The sequence below is a fragment of the Oncorhynchus nerka genome, linkage group LG1 (assembly GCF_034236695.1).
Source record: "Oncorhynchus nerka isolate Pitt River linkage group LG1, Oner_Uvic_2.0, whole genome shotgun sequence".
NCBI classification, from domain to species: domain Eukaryota; kingdom Metazoa; phylum Chordata; class Actinopteri; order Salmoniformes; family Salmonidae; genus Oncorhynchus; species Oncorhynchus nerka.
In genome coordinates this window covers 27,293,276-27,315,062 of record NC_088396.1, presented here as the reverse complement: position 1 = coordinate 27,315,062, position 21,787 = coordinate 27,293,276, and the positions used below count along the sequence as shown (strand labels likewise).

The following is a 21,787-nucleotide window of genomic DNA, read 5'->3' as shown; positions in this document are numbered from 1 at the left end:
GAGAACAGCAGAGAAAGAATGTCTAGTAGACCCCCTAGGGAACGTTCTTATTAAAGATGGATGTTGTTTTTCTTCTTCTTCAAAGATTTCAATCTTTTCCTACATGTCATATTTGCTCCATTCCCTGGGCTATGAAACAATGCCAAATTTTGGGAGACCATGTTGAGGAATTTGTTTTAGGGCGGTTTACATTTTTTCCAGGTAGAAGAGTTTTTCCAAGCTACTGTTTAACGGTGAGGCACATACTGGTGGAAAGGGATTCCCTGATATGTTGGCAGGCTTTCCAGGGGCCATATGTGGGGGGCTTGGTTTAGACGACCTGTCTATTCTGCATTTCTGATGTATTGTGTCATCAGTAGGTGGCAGTAGGTCGAATACTTCCTGCAATCCGCTGCACACATGAAATGTGGAGCTTCCTGTAAATGGTGTTGCTTATGTATGAGCCATTTATGTTTTGGAGAGATTGTCTATAATTAAGATCTGTTGAACGTCTCATTGCACACACTAGGATAGAGGTTTTCCAAGTGGACCTGATAAACTAGGCTACCCTGTTTATCATGCAGTATTACAATGTCATGAGGTGGCAGGTAGCCTAGTGGTTAGAGTGTTGGGCCAGTCACCAAAAGGTTGCTAGCTTGAATCCCTGAGCTGACAAGATGAAAAATCTGTTGATCTGCCCTTGAACAAGGCACTTAACCCTAATTGCTCCAGGGTCACTGTCAATCACTCTTGTAGAGTACCTGACTGTGAGGCCACTCTCTGAGAATGTTTCAGGGGAGTTGGGATACGCAAAAAAAACACATTTCCCATTTCACACCTGACAGGTTACCCACTGGTACATGCAGGTAGAGACAGTTCAAATAATCAATATATTTCCAATACATTTGAGGTGACATTGAATATAAATGTTATTCATAACAATTGTCCTAATTGATTTTCAGCACAAAATCATTCAAACCATCTACTCAAATAGAATTCATATTTGAAAATGCTTGATAGTGAGTCCATAATCTCTACCTGCTGCAAGGCACTCGCAGTATTTGCCAATCACCACGGTATCCGCCAATCACAAAGCGCACGCGGTTCTGACTCCTCCCCAGTGTATAATTGAAGTTTCTTTAGTTTCTACAGCGGAGTCAACACGCAGTGTAGCCCGATCAGTGAACGGATAAAAAGCAGTACCCGTCGTCGGACAATGTTGCCCAGGAGCTTAACTGTATGTGTAACCCTGTGTCTATGGATTACAGTGTTGTCGACCCATGGAACCTTCGCTGCGAGGACCAGGCAGGATGACTCGTTCTTCACTGCTAGCATTTACCGAGCAAGATGCGCCTCGAGATGTCTCAGCCTGCATATCACTCGCATCTCTGCTTTTTTCAAGCACTCCCAGGTAGGAGCGTGTTGCTCACAGTCTGTCCAACTTTTACGCTTCATGTGTCCCCCTCAAAATAAAAAAGTGTGTGTGTGTGTGTGTGTGTGTGTGTGTGTGTGTGTGTGTGTGTGTGTGTGTGTGTGTGTGTGTGTCACCCCATATGGATGAGTTGATGAATAGGCTATTGGACATGAATGCGTCTGTCACATTACAAATGAAACAAGGCATAAATTAAGTGGTTCTGAAATATAAACAATGTGGCCTCTTCTCTGACAGAATAGCCTACTGATAGTTTTGTTGGACTTCACTTGTCACACAGTGACTAAAACAGTGGCAGCTGATGACCCTATAGGACTTGGAGTCTATTGGTTTTGCTTTCCACAGCTGCAAAGTTGATGCATATTGTGTACATACTGTATTGTGGGCACTTATTATTATTATTATTATAGTGGAAGGACATTATAGCCTTGCTGTTTTGTGCATGTGAACCTTTTTTGTCAAACTGGTTCATTAATTTTCCATAGTAAGAAATATGAGGACTGCTTTTGATTTTGAGTCTTAAGAATGTTGTGGTTAGATGTTTGATCTGATTTGTTTATAGCCCTCTATCAAAATGGACCAGTTTTATTTTTCACCCCATATATTCAATTACCTCACAATTAGCACCCACAATAACCCAGAAAATAGGTCACAATATGATTATGCATACCGAAGATGACCACCAAGCATGTTTCGATGCTCTTCTAGAATTTGAGTTGGAAGAAGTGATTTGCTGTGGAATTAACCTTTTAATTGGGTGATTTGGTATGTGGTGTCAGAAGTTATTTTTCACCCTCCACTAGACACATTGTTCTCTCCAAGGACACAGTAAAACGATCCTTTTCTTCCCCCAACTGTCTTTCACCTCCTATCTGCAGTCAGTTTTTAGTTTTGACTTAAGAACATTTGCAGGATGAAGTCTGGGCTTATACTCTCTATTCTATTTCATTACTGATTGCTGTGTGTTTTGGAATCAATGTTGGCGAGAGCTGGTCAACTGTTATTAACTATCATTGAGTGCTTTGTCTCCCTCTCCTGTCTAATCTCTTTATATTAGTTGGTTTTATGTTAGGAAGCATTGATATATTTGATTTCAGATTCTTTATTAGGCCATTTAGTCTAGTGAAGTTCACCGAAATGAATTTGAAGATAATTTCAACAACTTCTCGGCACTGCCCATGTTCTTAATATGGAGGCCTATAATCAATCACTATTTGACTGAAAAGTCTTAGAGATTGAGATGAAATGTATTAACTCCCCTGCAATTATAATGGGTTAATTGTCTGATAATTGACTGCCCCAGAAGTTGTATTCAACCTCTGTTGTGTTCAGAGGGCAGGAAATTAGGAGGATGTGTTTATAAGAGAGAGGTGCATTTTTGCTCCGTGATAAGGGACTGGTTGAGCATGCTTGGAGCTCCAAGAATAGAAGCCAATTGTTGTTGATACACTGAGTACTGTTAAATGCATTGTGTTCTCAGCAGGCTCTTTCATGTGGAAATGGGAGGTCTGGTCAGCTGGAAAAACATGCCTCCCCCTGCTCTAGCCCATGGCCCTAACCCTTGCCACCAAATGCCAGCATCACACCTCATAGCGGGGACACTGGCCCACTGATGCTATCCCCAGTGAGGTCACCTTCCTGCTAAACGCAGAGGCCCACTTTGGCTAAATGTGATAAGCTCTAATGTACTGTTGCCATAACACTGGAGCCTGCCCAGTCAGCGCTCAACGTGCTGCGACCTACAGGTGGATCTGCTTCCTCTGACAGATCTCATTACAGAGCAGGCCCAGCTAGGCGGGGGCTTGCCTCCAACCTCTAACATGATTGAGACTGCAGACCTCTTAATTCAACTCAGAAAGCATTCATGCTTAGGATTAATTTAATACTTTATAAGGACTCCAAGACACACAACGTTTCCAGTTTCATGGAAATAGACCCTTTTCAGCAATACGCCTATAGAAACGTTTTTAAAAAAAAGTTTAGTGACTTAATTATATTTTAAAAATTCTACACAACCTACAACAAATTTTCGAAGTGAAAGAAAGTTTTTTGAAAATGTTACAAATTAAGAAACACCTCCCCTGAAATATCATAATTGGATAAGTCTCCACACCCCTGAGTTAATACTTGGTGGAAGGACCTTTGGTAGCCATTACAGCTGTGAATAATTTTATAAATATTTTACCAACTTTGCACAACTCTTAGGGCATCATATATCCATCGTTTTTGTCAAAATTGCACAGACGCAGTAAATTTGTATGGGGATCATCGATGGACAGTGATATTTAAACCGTGTGTTTGATTTTTTTCTTTTTTTTAAAGCAGATTTAAGTCTGACTGAGACTTGATTGGTCAGGCACATTCAACACCTCTTTGAAAGCAACTCTGGTGTATTTTGCATAAAAATGTGTTTAATCCTCCCCCAGAAAAAAATAAAACCCTATCTCAGAGTTAGGTTATGTAGATCTGTATGAGAAAATAAAACCCTATCTCAGAGTTAGGTTATGTAGATCTGTATGAGAAAATAAAACCCTATCTCAGAGTTAGGTTATGTAGATCTGTATGAAAAAAATCTAATTGAATCCATTATTAGAAAAAATGAAGGAAGCATAATGTGAAAAAGTTGAAGGGGGTGTACGTTTTTTTATATTGTCCTTTGTAGAAGTTATACATACATTTTTTGCATGTTGAAATAAAACATTTTAGCAGTTGAAGCTGTAAACTCCCACACAAGTCCTCCTTTGAACTTGGCCGAATCAGGATCCAAGGATAATTGTCAGTGATGAGTTACTGAGCTCAGCAAGAACAGATACAGAGTTGGAAAAAGGCATGACCTTTTGGGCTTTGGATTTATGGCAATTTAGGATTTATAAATGTAGAAGTACTTCCAAAATACATATGTATTTATTGAAATTTTTCTTCATATATGGGGGACTTGTCACCCTGGTACAATAGACAGAGAGAGGGGAACACCCAGTTATAAATATGGTCACTGGACATTTAAAATATTAGGAGTGAACTGGGACCTCTGTTCACTAATGCATTCTGAAAGCATCAGTCTTGTAGTGGATTATTTATGACTACCCATGAAACCAAAAAACAAGGTGTGTCCATGTGGTGTTGTTATTACATTTTAAGTCATAAAAATATAACATTTTAAATTTGGTCGTTCATACCCAGTGAGCGGGGGTGCTGAAAGTTAAAGTATTGCACTTGTGAGACCTGTGTTCATAGCGAAGGAAAGAAAAACATGGGAAAGTAGTTTTTCCGTATCCCCTTGTTTTTGTCTTTTGATATTAAATAAGTTGGGGTGGAATCAAACCACAGCCACTGCTCGTCTCATGTGTGGACTATTTCATTAGTGAAGACAGGGGATGAATAGGGCTCTGTGTAGCTTGGCCTCACCTCTCTGTAAAAGCTTTTAAACCACGACCGTCATGTCTGTAAATCTCAGCTCCCAGTGAGTGCTACTGCCTGCTACACCCTCTAGTGCCTCCTCAGACAAACATTACACATTCCTAACGGGATACAGGCTCAACGTCTTCACCATTTCAATTTGATACAACATTCACTTTCATATTAACCTTGATGCTGAATAATATGACTGAGGAACCTCACTGTCACAATCCATGCATGTCAAATTCTCTGATTTATTTGCTTAGAGCCCACAGCTATTTGAACAGTCAACCTGGAGGGTTGCTTAGTTATTTTGGTCCGGAGAGGCTTCTGGGTTGTTGATAGACATATAGAGAGGTTGCCAGCTCTTTGAACTGTCTCTACCTGGGGTTCCAATTGCCTATGAAATCACACACTTTGCATGTGGTGCTTGGCCATTAAAAACAAATCCATAATATAAAAAAATATGCTCTGCACATCCCTTATGTGCTACACATATTTTATTGGTTGACAATGTTTTGATCCAAACAGATTTTTGTCAGGGCTTTTACCAATGTCAGTGATGTATAAGTGACCTATTGTAATTTCTGTGCTGAACTTAAAAAAGCAGGACATTCATCGCTCATCAGCACTGCGTGATGTAATGTAGGCCTACAGCGACACGATAGTTGATAAAGGATCACATGGATTCAGAAAGTGAACACTGAACAGCGATGGCACCACAAATCAGAGATGGATGGGAAACAAAATGTATAGCTGTTTTCAAAAGAAGGAATGCTGTACTCAAAAGCAGAGCAGGCTTTTTGTCTATGTTCCTCAGATGTCTAGAAATACAACATGGCCCTGGTCACCTGCTCTGCCTTCTCAGCTGGCACAAGCCAGAATACATCTCTGGGGTGAATCTGTGTTTACATGACTTTACCAGTGAGACAGAGAAAGCTGTGAGTTCACCTCTGCGTTCAGACACACAGAGCAACTATTTGGCTCTCCAAGTCGTTTTAGTGACTATCCGGATGTGGAAAGCATTTCATCGACCGGAGTCTTAAACAGTTCCTCGGCAGCACTGCATCATATTGAAACTGCTGAGGAATGCCACTGAGTCGTTGGGATGAAGTCCTGACCTATAATTATTCCCCATTGGTCCATGACATGCTGAGGTCAGGCCTGGACAGCTGGGGCAACATCCCACAGAGCCCCGCCGGTGCTGCAGAGATGCTGTCACTGAGCAAAATTAGCCCCTCCACAGATCTCTTTCTGTTGCCACTGACGGATGGGCAAGAAAAGGTGTAAAGAAAAACTGTGCCTGTGATTTAGGAGCAGGCTGGAGTCATGCCAATGTGTATAAATGATCTTGAGTGATTGCCAGGGTTTTATTTACAGAGTCAGTGGCACTGATATATTATTTTGACATGTTTGATTGATATTTTTGGGTATATTTAGTGCCATTAGATTTGTATTACACATGTAATTTATTTGACATGTTTTAGATGTACATCATGTTATTACACATGTACATTCATCATGTTATAGAGCACAACATTTCAATCAAAATACAGTACATATAGTACTACAGAAGAACACGTTTCATTTCCTGCTGCAGCCTGCCTTTTTAAAGTGAATTCTTCAGGTTTTCCTGTTCCAAACTAGGGCTGACTATGAAATGTAAGCTATAGGTAAAACATGTCTATTTGTTACCTACATTTCCATCTATTAATTTGGTCTTTGTTTAGTAGAATTATGAGATTTGTCCCGCTTGCATCCTATTCATTAGTAACATGGATTTCTTTATGATGTTATTACAATTAGCAGTAGGGCAATTCCACGGTAGGACAAATCTCCTTCAGTTTTACTTTGTTACCAAACTTTCTATCTGCATTGTTCTTCAAGTGAATGTATTTCTGTCAAATGGAAATCAGTGGAAATTGTTTTGCATTAACTTTGCAATCATTGTTTTTTATTTGACATATACATTTTAAAGTGAAGAATCAGCGTCTCACTGTCACTCTGTTACCATGGAATTGCTGTTAAGTCTCTTCCCTAGACTTCCTGATGCACCATGGATGCTTTTTAAACTGGCTGACCATTATCCTTGACACATAACACACACTGGTACTGGATGGCAAATGAAATCCTTTAACGAGAAGTTCTTTCCCGAGGTCTCACTGGGAATTTCCACTGGATTACATTGTTTGAGAATACTTTGAACTTGACATTGAATTTATGCAGACTTTCTTGGTTCACAGACCCTTAAGGTTTGGCTAGTCAGTCATTCCTGGTGCAGTGTCTTATTGTAAGGAACAACGCACGGATTCATGTATAACGGTGACCTTTCATTTTTAACATATGTCTGGTAATGGAAATTTAGAGTCATCGCCTTTATTGAGAAGGTTTCCTTTCTCTACATTTGGAATTTCCCAACTATTAATAATGGCAGACAAAACTTCAATGGGGATTTGAATGAATCAATGAAACACTTGCACCCAAGCCTTCATACCTAGAACCTTAGCAAAAATGTGAAATTCCATGGTAACAGAATGATGCTGAGACTCAGATTTTTCACTTTAAAATGTATATCAAACAAAATCATGTAACTTTTTTTAGCATACATTTTAAAGTGAAAAATCTGGGAATCGGCATCATTCTGTTACCATGGAATTACCCCCACCAGCGAATTAATCAACTGGTCAATTTGTCTGGGCGATCATTTATCTTACATTTAATGTCCAAGTGAAACCATAATTGAAGATAATAGCCTTGTGGTTTTTTGGAGCTCAGGAAATGGACACTTGAGCCAGGCATTTAGCCCATTGGAACTTCTCAAGATGACAGGGAGACACTCTCTTTAGCCGGCACAATTAGGACCAAATGTTTGGCTTCATGGAACCCAGAAGGTGGCACTTCCACAGCAATTAGGGGGAATTGGAGGTGTCTGCAGTCTACACAAGAGTGCTGACATCAGTTCCTGTGTGAGTGACCTCTGGGATGTCTGTTGTGAGATCAAACGCAGGCTGATAAGAGTTGAGGTCACAGTGCTCTGCTGAACGACACTGAAACTGACCAGAGATCTGCCCCCACCCCTCTCTGACCTTGCTTCCTTAGGTTACACATATGGGTGTATTACTCCGTTCAAAGATTCAACTGAGTTTTGATACATTTCCCATGGCTTCTAAATAAAGAAATTAGAAAGTTTTGTGGTGAAACTGATTCAAAGCATTCTTTCTGTTTTTGATGTTGTTATGAATTATTGTGTGAATACCTACTGTACTGGACTGAATTATGATGTGTTTAGCATTTAATTGATAATTCTTGAATTGAAAATTGTAACTCATCTGCTCTCTATTTTCATTACAGAATAATGGATCCTTGGTTTGGTGTCAGAATCACAAACAGTGCTCAAAGGTATGTAACAAAGTATTGACTGCATGTGCTTTAAATGAAATAACAAACTTATAAAGTAAGTTTGAGAAACCTGTCTATACCCAAACTTTATAGAAGTTTTAGGTGAACAATTTCAAACCATGATAGCCGTTATGTGAACACACTTCACCTTTTCATCAGTCAAGTTCTTCTAGGGTTATTGAGGTTCCACCACCCGTCTCTGACACCACTAAACCCCTGTTCATTAGAATTACAGTAGTCCATTTTATCCAGCGTTTCCTGAAGGTCTTGTTTGGTTTTCGTGCCCTGTCCCAAAGACAGTTGGTACAAAGATGGTGTTGACAGGTCCTCTGAAAGGATGGTGCTGACACGTCCTCTCAGCTTCTTTGGGAGCTGTTGACAAGCCCCTCACTGTGGTGCTGAGCCCACTGAGTAGACAGTATACTGAGGACAGGCTCAGCCCAGGGCATTCTGGGAGGACAACCAGGAGGGAGGAATGATGATGACACAACAGTAGGGATCAAAGACATGGGGCAACTTTGAACCCTATTCACAAAATAGTGGACTACCTTTCAGCTTGTCCCTATGTGACTCTGGCCAAGATTAGGGTACTGCAAATAGGGTGCCATTTGGGACAGTAACTGATACCCTATCTCTGTCAAAGACTCTTCTGTTCATATCAACCAGGACAGCAGCAACCACCCTACACGTTGGTCCTGATGATGTCATCGTCGGAGGACTGAATTCCACCCAGGATGTAAATCGAGTGTTGTCATTCACACTTCTACGGACGCTTACAGTTTTCTCTTTCGCGAGAGCGTGTCTCTGTCTTGTTTTTCATCTCTCCCGTGTTTTCCTTTGCATTTATAAAAACGTTGTCTTAATAGCTCATGGGAAGCGTGCTGTTGCGGAGGCGACGACAAATTGGATCTCATCCTTGTCTGTACTGACTACTTACTTGTATGGCTTGTTCATGCAGCACAGGGAGAGAAAACAATTACTCTCTTGAGTCATTGTTTGCGTTTCTTACACTGTGTTATTGAGGTTTTATTATAAATCATATATTTGGAAATGTCCAAGGACACCCAGTTTATTTGTTAGAGCCTGTATACTGAACATTTGGGCCCAATCAGTGTTCAATGATTTATTAATGATGATTTGTCTAGGGTTGGGCTATAGCAACTTTAGATTTAAAATCAATCAATAATAATAATATGGGTAGCCTAGGCCTGACTGTGTGTGCCAAAGCGCAGAGTGAGTAACACACTGTCAATCATCATAGGGTGCAGAGCAAGCAACTCTGTTGTCCCCAGAACTGGATAATGAGAATACCAGTTTCATATCTTATTAGGCCTAGGGTACTATGTGTTGTAGGTAGCATATTGCTAGAATAATATGCCTATAGGCTACGTATAGTTTCTTTCAGAACTTAGGTCACAGCTCTTTTGACTTCTCATTCGATTTTTTCCATCTTGACATTGTATGCTCAATTTGACTTCTTGTGGCCTGAAATATGTCATTCACAATAAAGCTGTGATTGAGAATAGCATAGACTCTGACTTTCATAATAATAAAGCTGTGATTGAGAATAGCATAGACTCTGACTTTCATAATAATAAAGCTGATTGAGAATAGCATAGACTCTGACTTTCATAATAATAAAGCTGATTGAGAATAGCATAGACTCTGACTTTCATAATAATAAAGCTGTGATTGAGAATAGCATAGACTCTGACTTTCATAATAATAAAGCTGATTGAGAATAGCATAGACTCTGACTTTCATAATAATAAAGCTGATTGAGAATAGCATAGACTCTGACTTTCATAATAATAAAGCTGATTGAGAATAGCATAGACTCTGACTTTCATAATAATAAAGCTGATTGAGAATAGCATAGACTCTGACTTTCATAATAATAAAGCTGATTGAGAATAGCATAGACTCTGACTTTCATAATAATAAAGCTGATTGAGAATAGCATAGACTCTGACTTTCATAATAATAAAGCTGATTGAGAATAGCATAGACTCTGACTTTCATAATAATAAAGCTGTGATTGAGAATAGCATAGACTCTGACTTTCATAATTGTTCTCATTTAAAAGCTGCAACTTTAGGACATTAAACACTTTATTGGAATGTTTGGGAAATACTCTTCATAATTGTAATTAGTCTTAATGCTTTTATGATATTTCCATTAGTAGGATAAGGCATTTGGCTGTTTGGTTTGCAACGGCAAGGAGGGATTTTGTCTGGCCTCGCATGCATTTCTGTCTTGTACTGTAAGGTTTGTTCAAATATATATATCATTTGTTTTTTTCTATCTTGCTCATTGCTATTGGTTGTTCCATCTCCCTCAATATTACCTTAGTTTAGGACTACCATGGTTTTAAGTTATTCAAAAACAACTTAAACTTCCTTAAATAGCCTAGAACTCCATTAGATTCAATCACTGTTTGATCATGAAATAGTGTGGCGGGGGAAATCCAGTATGCATTCAACTGAAAGTGTCTTAATAGTCATATTGATATCAAATTGAGAGATAATAGAACATTGGGCTTCTATAACATTAAAACACCAGAGCGTCTGCTGTAAAAAGGAACTTTTTGACCCAGATCATTCGAGAGGGAAAAAACAAAAACACATTTTCTTACCGGACATTCTGTGCCGCTTTGGTAAAACTCTTAAGGTCTGTCTACATTGTTCTCTTGCATTCTGTAAATATAACACATTTATTGTAATAGTCTGTAGCAAATAGGAATATATGCAGTTTATTCAGATTGTCATCTGTGCAGTGCTGTGCTGTGTGCTTCTTGACTCGGCTCATTACTGTGCGCCAGCAGTCAAGTTGAAATAGGTTTAGGTATCGTCTGTCACATCACGACGTCATCGCCATCAACGATGGCTGTCAATCATCCTCGATAGACGATACTATCGTAATATTGCCCAACACTAATTTGGGCTCCCTTTTTTTATATTAATGACTACATGGATAATATGAAACAGTGAAATGTGGAACTGCTGAACACTCTTTACTGACTTCGCAGTATTGCATTTGTTATGAATATTCATTACAATCAACGTTTTGTATTCACACCCAAATGCAAACCATCCCCTTTTATTTAAGATCTAAATATTTCTATATTCCTTTGATATTTAAATCAAATCCATGCGGATTGTGATTAATTGAAAAAGGTTTGGTCAGTTTTTAGGGTCCTCATACAGGCTGGTGTGTGTGTGTGTGTGTGTGGTGTGTGTTTGTTACATACATATGTATGTATGTGTGTGTGTGCAGTACCAGTCAAAAGTTTGGACATCTACTCATTCCAGGGTTTTTATTTGGACTATTTTCTACATTGTAGAATAATAGTAAAGACATCAAAACTATGGAATCATGTAGTAACCAAAAAAGTGTTAAACAAATCAAAATATATTTGAAGTAGCCACCCTTTGACTTGATGACAGCTTTGCACACTCTTGTTCTCTCAACCAGCTTCATGAGAAATACTTTTCCAACAGTCTTGAAGGAGTTCCCATATGCTGAGCACTTGTTGGAAGCTTTTCCTTCACTCCGCGGTCTAACTCATCCATAACCATCTCAACTGCGTTGAGGTTGGGTAATTGTGGAGGTCAGGTCATCTGATGCAGCACTCCATCACTCTCCTTGGTCAAATAGCCCTTACACATCCTGGAGGTGTGTTGGGTCAAAACAAATGATAGTCCCACTAAGCATAAACCAGATGGGATGGTGTATCGCTGCTGAACGCTGTGGTAGCCATGCTGGTTAAGTGTGCCTTGAATTCTAAATAAATCACTGGGTCACCAGCAAAGCACCACCACACCACCACCTCCATGCTTCACAGTGGGAACCACACATGCGGAGATCATCCATTCAGCTACTCTGTGTCTCGCAAAGACATGGCGGTTGGAACCAAAAATCACAAATTTACACTCCGACCAAAGGACAGATTTCCACCGTGTCCATTGCTCGTGTTTCTTGGCCCAAGCAAATATCTTCTTATTATTGGTGTCCTTTAGTAGAGGTTTCTTTGCAGCAATTCGACCATGAAGGCCTGATTCACGCAGTCTCCTCTGAACAGTTGATGATGAGATATGTCTGTTACTGGAACTCTGTGAATCATTTATTTGGGCTGTAATCTGAGGTGCAGTTAACTCTAAGAATTTAAACCTGGGTCTTCCTGGGTCTGGGTCTTCCTTTCCTGTGGCGGTCCTCATGAGAGCCAGTTTCATCATAGTGCTTGATTGTTTTTGTGACTGCACTTGTCAAGAACTTTAAAAGTTTCTTCATTTTCCTTATTGACTGACCTTCGTGTCTTAAAGTAATGATGGACTGTCATTTCTCTTTGCTTATTTGAGCTGTTTTTGCCAAAATATGAACTTGGTCTTTTACCAAATATGGCTATTTTTTGTATATCACCCCCTACCTTGTCACAACACAACTGATTGGCTCAGACACATTAAGAAGGAAAGAAATTCCACAAATTAACTTTTACAAGGCACACATTGAAATGCATTCCAGGTGACTACCTCATGAGAGAATACCAAGAGTATGCGAAGCTGTCAAGGCAAAGGGTGACTACATGGAAGAATCTCAAATATACAATATATTTGAGCATGTTTGTGGTTACAACAATTCCATATGTGTTATTTCATAGTTTTGATGTCTTCACTATTATTTACTATTAATGCAGAAAATAGTACAAATAAAGAAAAACCCTTGAATGAGTAGGTATGTCCAAACTTTTGACTGGTACAGTATGTGTGTGTGTGGATACCTACATATGTGATCATATGCATAGTATCAGTACATTATACTGTACAGTATGACATTTACACATGCTTATAAGTAGGAGCTGCTAAATGACTAAAGTATATTCAAAGTTAATATTTCTGTGCTCCAGAAGATTACGTTTTGAGGTAATTTGTAATGGCCTTGTCGGGGTGTTTTAAATTATGTGTATTTTTTAAAGTAGAGCCTCCATTGTTTTCACTATAATGCAGCTCAACTTGTTTCTTTCCTTTCCATAGTGATGGCCAACACCGGTTCTTGGCACCAGCCATTCCCTTGTCATTCATCATGAGTTTTATGTTTGAAAAGGCTTTTGCTGGCTGCAAGTCAATGCACAGCATACTGTTTTCATAATCAACCGGCTACATGGCTGAATCTCTGAAAATGCCAGAGATTCTTTAATGGACGTCTTGTTCTCTTGACAAGCATGTGACTTTGCACTCATTTACCCTCTGTCTGTGTGTGTGCGCGGGGTGTTACAAATCAGTTTGCACTTGTTTAGCCTGTACTTTCAGACATGATTTATTGGAGTGTGAACATGATGTAGCACCTTACAAAGTAATATTCAAAGTTCACCATCATAATACTGAACTCCAATTTGTTGATGAGACCTGTATCCCTCTGGTATATTTTAGAACTGAGCAAATAAGAGTTTAGTTATTCAAACAAGGACTAGAACCCTAAAGTTCTGTCTTGTTTGATGAGCATACATGCGCACACACACACTTCATATCGACATAATTGAGTGGAGTGTTTACAGAGTCTCTCTCTGAGCCTCTCAAAGCACAGGGGCCATTGTGTCAGCTCAAACAATCACTACAAATGGCCCATGTCGTACAGTGCCTCTGTTTGGATGGCTCTACGGATTCTGATTAGCTTCTCCTCACTTCATGAACAGCTCACAGTCAAACAGACGGACAAAAGCAGTGGCTAAAAAGTCCTCCCCCTCCCTGGACCGGTGTTCTTTCCATCCAAGTCCATAGTGGGGGTCCCTTTGTGGACAATGTGTGGTAAAGACTGGTTAATTATTTAGACAAAGATGCTATGACTCTTCGTCTGTCAGCGGTTTAGGAAATCAAAGCCTCCCAGTTTACATCTTAGACGGGGGAACGGCCGGAGTCACTCCTATTGCCTCCTAACTCCCAGCAGCCCCCTTTGTCATGGTGATTAACCCGTCTTCCCGCTTGCTGGGGCAGGGAGAGGTAGCGGGCAGTCATTAGCATGCCGTAACACCAGGCCAGCCCCTATTCAGCTAGGGGACACCAGGAGGATAGAGCGGAGTGCAGGCAACATTTGTATGAGCTATTGTCATTTAGTCTACTCTGCTTTGATAGCTTCCCACTTGAGAGATTTGGATAAGGTACTCATCGAAAGTTTTCAAACTACAGGGCGTTCTCTCTTTTCCTGCTCCTTGTGCTAAGAATGTGTGTGTCAGCCAAAAAGCTTTCCACATGCAGAGTATGACTGACATTTAACAGGGCTGATTTCCCAAAGGGTGCGATCCATGCTCCAAATCAAATGCTAGGATTGACTTGAGACTGTTAAATGCCAGTTTGCAAATAAGCAATGTACTTCATTACCCACACGTGTGCTACGCTCGGTTACACTTGTCTGGAGAGATGTTGGAATATAACCAGTTTTCAACCCGTTTCTCCAATATCCAGTTTTAAAAATGTGGTGTATGACCAAAGTGTATTTTGGATTTAAGAAGAAAATCATGCTTTGAAATTAAGATATAATGCCATGTACACTTGTTGACCAGGGAGATGGATTTCTCTGTGAACTAGAATGCTCAGCCCATCAGTAGGATGAACAAAAGTAATCCATTAATCTTTAGTCTAACATCCCTTAGCAGTGAACTGACGACTTCTCCTCTCTGTTTTCCCGGCCCGCCACATCACCAACCCACCAAGGTTTTCAGAGCTTGCCAAGAGAAGCTTTGTAAAGCAACATTGTATGGACAGCTTTTTAATGTCAATGCATGTCCTTCATGGAACTGTAATGCTCCAGGTGTCTCTTTTGACTCTGCTTACCCATCATACCCAATGAGCTAGACATCCCTGCATTAAGAACAAACAACATCTGTTTATTCTATTGGATAACACATGTCTCAACTGAACCTTTACATTTTGTGAAGAATGCTTCCGTGCAGTTTGCCTGAATAGCAAGAACTAGAGAGCTATGTACGTCTCTCATTGAAAAGTGTCTTTCAAAAAGCCCGTCACCCCCCCTTTCTTACCCACTAGTTTTCTCACGCCAATTTTTTTTTATCCGACTTCCCCAACAGTAGTGTTTTTCTAGGTCAATCAGTCTATTGGTAGTGTTGGCTCGGTCCTCAATCTGCATTAATCGTCATTAAAAAAGAAAATAATGGCATGCGTTCTGGGAAAATATAGCATTCCTCATTGGCTACAAACCTGAAGTGTGTCATGGCAATTTACTAAGGTCATTTGGAGGAAGGCAGTATATTTTGGAGGCGCAGTGAAAATATCTGATTTAAGTAGATGCTGTGTGGATGGTTTATGGTCGTGGCATGGCTGGGTCTTTGTCTGCTTGGACGCACTTCAAAGCACCTTTTGGTGACAATTACTGTCAAGTGTGTGGCGGTCGGTGTCGTTTTAAGATGAGGGAGGACTATTTTTTTTATGAGCATGGCCATATTTCTATTACAGCATATTGTCATTCCTATTCCATTCACACAGCTCAATTTAACATTAAAAGGTTTAGGCTACTACATGATACTAAAATGTTCCCTATAGCTATCATGAGGTTGCTACAACCTAGCCTATGAAAAGTTTACAACGTAGGTGCACAGGTCGAGAGAAAAATGTGAGTAATCAAGGTGACAGACAGTGACACATTCTATACAGCCTTGCACACTCTTACCTGCATCTAGGGTGTCATCATTCATCCAAAACGAGAGTTTCTATTGGACAAATGTGGGTATTTTTATCCCCATTTTCATTCCGTTTGCTTCTGTTTAAGTAATGTTTTTTTCAACAGAATTGGTGGATTGAATACACCCCTGATCACACGCGAACACAGTTCACGTTCATAGCAACCACATACAAACAGCATGATCTGCTCATTGTATAATTCCTTCTCGGATCGATTTCCCTTCACTTGTGGACTTCAGTGCACAACACATCAGCTGTCTGTGACCAGTTGGAGAAAAAGAAATCCAAGCCAAACCTTCATATCATGACTGCTACACACAGCCTACATCGTTGTCACCATATTAGCTAACGTCGTAGCTAACATAGCTACTAGAACTAACAAGTTTGTAAACCCGTTACAATCATGCAGTACAGTCAGCAAGCAGTTTAGTAGTTACACAGGCGGGCCCCGGTGGAAATCAATCAATAAATCCACAAACTTACGTTGACTTGGACGAGTTCCAGCGTTGGATAGCCATAGCAGGGCTAGCTAACATAGCATCCCTCTCTGTTTGAGCTGGGTGTTTGAGAAGGCTAAACTGGCTAGCTGAATTCACTAACTAAGTGAAAGTTAGAGTGAAAATGCAACAAAATATAACTAGGTCGCTCTCTCGCTCTTGCTTCTCCATTTAAAAAAATAATAATAATTTGATCAACTATTCTGTCTTTGAATCAACTACTCACCACATTTTATGCACTACTCTGCTAGCTCGCTATAGTTTATGCTTTCAGTACTTGATTCATTCTCTGATCCTTTCAGTTGAGTTGATAAACTGTTAGTTCATGCTGTAAAAGCTCGGATAGGTTGGAGGATGTCCTCCGGAAGTTGACATAATTATTGTATAAGTCTATGGAAGGGGGTGAGAACCATGAGCCTCCTAGGTTTTGTACTGAAGTCAAAGTACCCAAAAGAGGATGAAAACTATCTGTCCTCCGGCTACACCATTATGCTACCCTATAGAGTGCTGTTGAGGCTATTGTAGACCTTCATTTAAAAAAACAATGTGTTTTAATCAATAATCAGTGACATGTAAATATGTGTGTGTATATTTATATATATTATATATATATTATTATATATTTATATATATATATTTATATATGGTAGTTTTGTCTTTGTTTCACTATTACATTTTTTCTGAAATTCAATAAGGAGGATTGTTCTCCCCTTCCTCTGAGGAGCCTCCAGGTGTGCTGCTAGAGTCTGACTGAAGATTAAAGCAGACCAAATATTGAGATGAACAGTGCATTTGGAAAGTATTCAGACCCCCTGACTTTTTCCACATTGTGTTATGTTTTAGCCTTATTATAAAATTTATAAAATATCTATTTCCACATCAATCTACACACAATACCCCATAATGACACAGCCAATTTTTTTTTTTTTAAAACAACATTTTTAGCAAATGTATTACAAATGAACAGATACCTTATTTACATAAGTATTCAGACCCTTTGCTATGAGACTTGAAAGTGAGTTATGTTGCATCCTGTTTCCATTGATCATCCTTGAGATGTTTCTACAACTTGATTGGAGTTCACCTGTGGTAAATTCAATTGAATGGACATTATTTGGAAAAGTGCATACCCCTGTCTATATAAGATCCCTCAGTTGACAGTGCATGTCAGAGCAAAAATCAAGCCATGAGACCGAAGGAATTGTCCGTAGAGTTCCAAGACAGGATTTAGTCAGGGCACAGATCTTGGCAAGGGTACCAAAACATTTCTGCAGCCTTCAAGGTCCCCAAGAAAACAGTGGCCTCCATCATTTTTAAATGGAAGGACTTTGGTACCACCAAGACTCACCCTAGAACTGACTGCCCCGCCAAACTCCGCAATCGGGGAAGAAGGGCCTTGGTCAGGGAGATGACCAAGAACCCGATGGTCACTCAGAGTTCCATAGTTCCTCTGTGCAGATAGGAAAAGGACAACCATTCCTGCAGCACTCCGCGAATCAGGACTTCATGGTAAAGTGGCCAGACGGAAGCCACTCCTCAGTAGAAGGCCCATAACAGCCCGCTTGGACTTTGCTAAAAGGCACCTAAAGGACTCTGACCATGAGAGACAAGATTCTCTGGTCTGATGAAACCAAGATTGAACTCTTTGGCCTGAATGCCAAGCTTCACGTCCGGAGAGAACCTGGAACCATCCCTACGGTGACGCTTGGTTGTGGCAGCATCATGTTGTGGGGATGTTTTTCAGCGGCAGAGACAGGGAGACTAGTCAGGATCAAGGGGAAATATGAACGCAAAGTACAAAGAAATCCTTGGTGACAGCCTGCCCCAGAGTGCTCAGGACCTCAGACTGGGGCGAAGGTTCACCTTCCAACAGGACAACAACCCTAAGCACACAACCTTGGGACAAGTCTCTGAATGTCCTTGAGTGGCCCAGCTAGAGCCCGGACTTGAACCTGATCGAACATCTCTGGACAGAGCTGAAAATAGCTGTGCAGTGACGCTCCCCATCCAACCTGACAGAGCTTGAGAGGATCTGGAGAGAAGAATGAAACTCCCCAAATACAGGTGTGCAAAGTTTGTAGCGTCATACCCAAGAAGACTCGAGGCTGTAATCTCTGCCAAAGGTGCTTCAATAAAGTAAAGTGTCTGAATAGTTATGTAAATGTGATTCCACTTTTTACATTTTTATAAATGTGTAAAAATGACAACCTGTTTTTTCTTTGTCGTTATGGGGTATTGTGTGATATTTTAGAATAAGGCTGTAACAAAATGTGGAAAAAGTCTAGGTGTCTGAGTACTTTCCGAATGCACAATTATTATCTGGTATTCATTCACTCCACTTATTTGTCTCATTGGACAGTGGTGGTAGTTGTTTGAGAACACTTTTTATTTAGGTTAATTTCTGTGTGCACATCTCTTACTGTTTTTATTCATTCCACACTCCGCCTTGCACTTTTATACTTGAATGGTGTTTGAGTCTGAGGCCTGTGTGTGTGGCGGAGGAGTGTGAAGCAAGGCTGGTCAGTCCTAGCAGGAAGGATCTGGACATGGCTGTTAAGTTTCATTGACTGAGGGGGGTTGCTCCATTGCCTGCTATCTGTGGAGCTCATTATACACAATGTGGGTGGCAGGGAGAGAACCCCCCCCCCCTCCCAGAAACACCAGACCATCGACACTGGAGACGCGCATTCTCTCCTCACTGAGGTTACAGCCCCTAGACTTTCTCTAGTGGTGATGGTTCCCTTCCGGAACATTCCAATGATTCTGAGGAGGTGAGGACTCAATGGTGAGTAACTGAAGGAAAAAGTTGCATTACCATGGGTGTCTCCTCTATGGCATCGCTTGGAAATGTGAGTCACTAATATAAACAGGTATTTGTTTGTCATTTCAAGGAGCTATTTGGATCACTTCCTTTTCAACCATGCATCAATTTATGTTTTTAACATGCAGAAAGCATCTTCAAATGCCCCAAATAAACTGTTAAACAGAAATAAGCTTATACAGCTACAATGACACATCTTGTCAAATGTCAGGCTTTTTTTTTCTTCGTGTTCTTTCTTTTCTAGAAGGATCATTGTAATCACAACTGCTTGTCAAATCCTTTTCAAGCAATAATGACCTGTCAAGCCGAGACAATCTGCTCTAATCCATGTTGTTTATTCCCATTCTGCGGACGAGGAGCTCTGTGCTGTTTTCTATTGGCCGCGTGGCTTATCAGCACCCACAAACTCAGCCCATAGCTTAGTATTCTCCTCTCCTGATGTTGCCATCTCTACTTTGAGAGCTCTTAGATTAGAATGATATCTGAGGGAAAGGTTGGATTGTTAGTTTGTTACACAATCAACAGGAGGGTGTTGGATATTGGATATTTTTTTTATTGAATCAATCACGTCATGTTCGAGATGGCCAAATCCTGAAATGAAACTGCACAGATCTTGTGTGACATTCATTTGGGCATCACTGGTATGATGAAGTCCATAGTAATACTCTGATAATGTGGGCGTTAGTGTGGTCAGTATGTCAGCAGAGGAGTAATTTACACAGCTAGGATTTCCAAAGGCTCTAAATGTCTCTCTAATCGAAATTGACCATTCTGTCCTAAGCTCTCGCTTGATCCCTACAAACACGCAGCAGTGTAAATCCAGTGACCTTCGACCTGGCCCTATGGCCCTCTGGGTAAAGCCTTCCATGCTCTGAATATTGATATTCTGGCTGTTGTGTTCCTCAATATATTCTCATTGGTAGAGATGATACAGACACATTTTGTTTTTGAGGAAGAGTACTACCGTTTGTGAAAGTTAGTGGGGGCTGGTTGAGTGGGATTAGTGGATTTGAAGTGTTTCTTTAACCTCAAATAACAGGAGATGGCAGTGGAATGTTATCAGGTCAGTCTCACTCCCTCTGAAGACTTTTCATGTTGCAGATATTTCTGGCCTAGATAGGGAGAGTGGTCTGAAGTCTCCTGACTCCAAATCCTTCACATTTCATTTCTAATTCCTTGAGTCCCAGTCCAGACACAATTCCACCGCATAGTGTGTATGGGCCCAGCAGGAGCATGTTTTAACGAAGCCTAAATCCATTTAATCGCCCACTATCTCCCCAATTCACCACTGACTACACTGCCCATAACAGAAATGTTATTTTCTCTCACTTCTGCTCTGTGGAAAATATGATCTGATAATCACAACTTGAAATCTTGCATTGCGAACAAAACCTAAACAAATGACTCAGTGATGCTGGGAAAGTGCATTAGCTCGTACTCCCATTCTACGCTACGCTTTCATCCGTCCATCATCAGGCAGGATGATGTGGTGGTTCCCATCATCATTGGTATGGGGGAGCTGCTAGAGTACAGTAAATCAGATGGGACGTTAAGCAGAGTGGCGTGGGACAGCCACAGAGTCAGAGGGCCCAGCTCTTTCCCAGGCCACCGCAGCACAGTAAAAGGACAACTAGACATGTTTTTAACCCATCTGACCCCATCTGATTGAGACATCCTGTTGAGTCTATTTGTCATGACGTGTCAACCGAGCCCTGAGAAAGGTGATACGTGAGGCTCACGTTACCGGCCACTGTAATATCCATCTCTGGTCTGGCTGGTGGCGTAATGTAACAACCGTTCCAAAGGACCAGAATGGAATGAGTCACATCAGCTTCGTTGCCGCTTTGGTTGTTGTGTTGGTCTGCATTTTCAGAAATATAGTGTGAGTGGGATGTCAGTGGTTTGTTGAATGGCTGTTATGGGTGAAACTTCAGTCATGAAGTAATTAGTGTGAACTGCTATTGCATTCCACAGCAGACAGACAAAGCTCCGATCCTAGCTGGGCTGGGTGTTTATTTTAGCTCATAAATAACGCAGGCAACTTCGATTGTGGGGTACATTTATAATGCATGAACTCCTCTTTTTTTTTTCTCCCTTTCTGGCAACATATTTCTCCAAGGCTCTGTTCCCTTCAACTGCATTTCAATGAATAATTAAAGTGAAACTCAAAGAATGTCTGTGGTACCACCTGCTAGGTTGCTCATCGTTTCCCGCTCTCTCTAAGAACATAATAGCAGGTCTTCAACCATATAGATTTCAGCCCATTAGTGGCAGCACAGTGCTGTTTTTGTTGGTTTGAAAACATTGGATAAATAATGATATTCACAACGTTTTAAACTACTCTTTCAAGGCTGTATGCTGTTTAGAGTTGACATGTAATGAATCGCTAATTGTGTCAAAGAACATTAAAGGTATGTTGACTTACTTGGCATGCATGCCTGCAGGTCTTCATTGTTATTACCCTGTTAATTGCAATTGGTGCATGAGCTATAGAAGTATTCCAGGTAATTGTCTCCAAGATGGCGTAGCAGTAAGTCCTGTCGTGTCGTGTCCCCTGTATATATCTTTTTCGTTT

The 21,787-nt window shown here is 40.5% G+C and overlaps 1 protein-coding gene across 1 annotated transcript in view; it reads left to right on the top strand.

The window, feature by feature from the left end:
* Window positions 1-1,116: 1,116 nt before the first annotated feature.
* Window positions 1,117-21,787, top strand: part of LOC115128466 (anosmin-1-like) — a 63,612-nt gene continuing 42,941 nt past the window's right edge. The window contains exons 1-2 of the mRNA XM_029658326.2: window positions 1,117-1,390; window positions 8,159-8,206. Coding sequence (XP_029514186.1) covers window positions 1,196-1,390; window positions 8,159-8,206 — 243 coding nt within the window. The 5' untranslated portion in view covers window positions 1,117-1,195. The remainder of the gene's footprint in view (window positions 1,391-8,158; window positions 8,207-21,787) is intronic.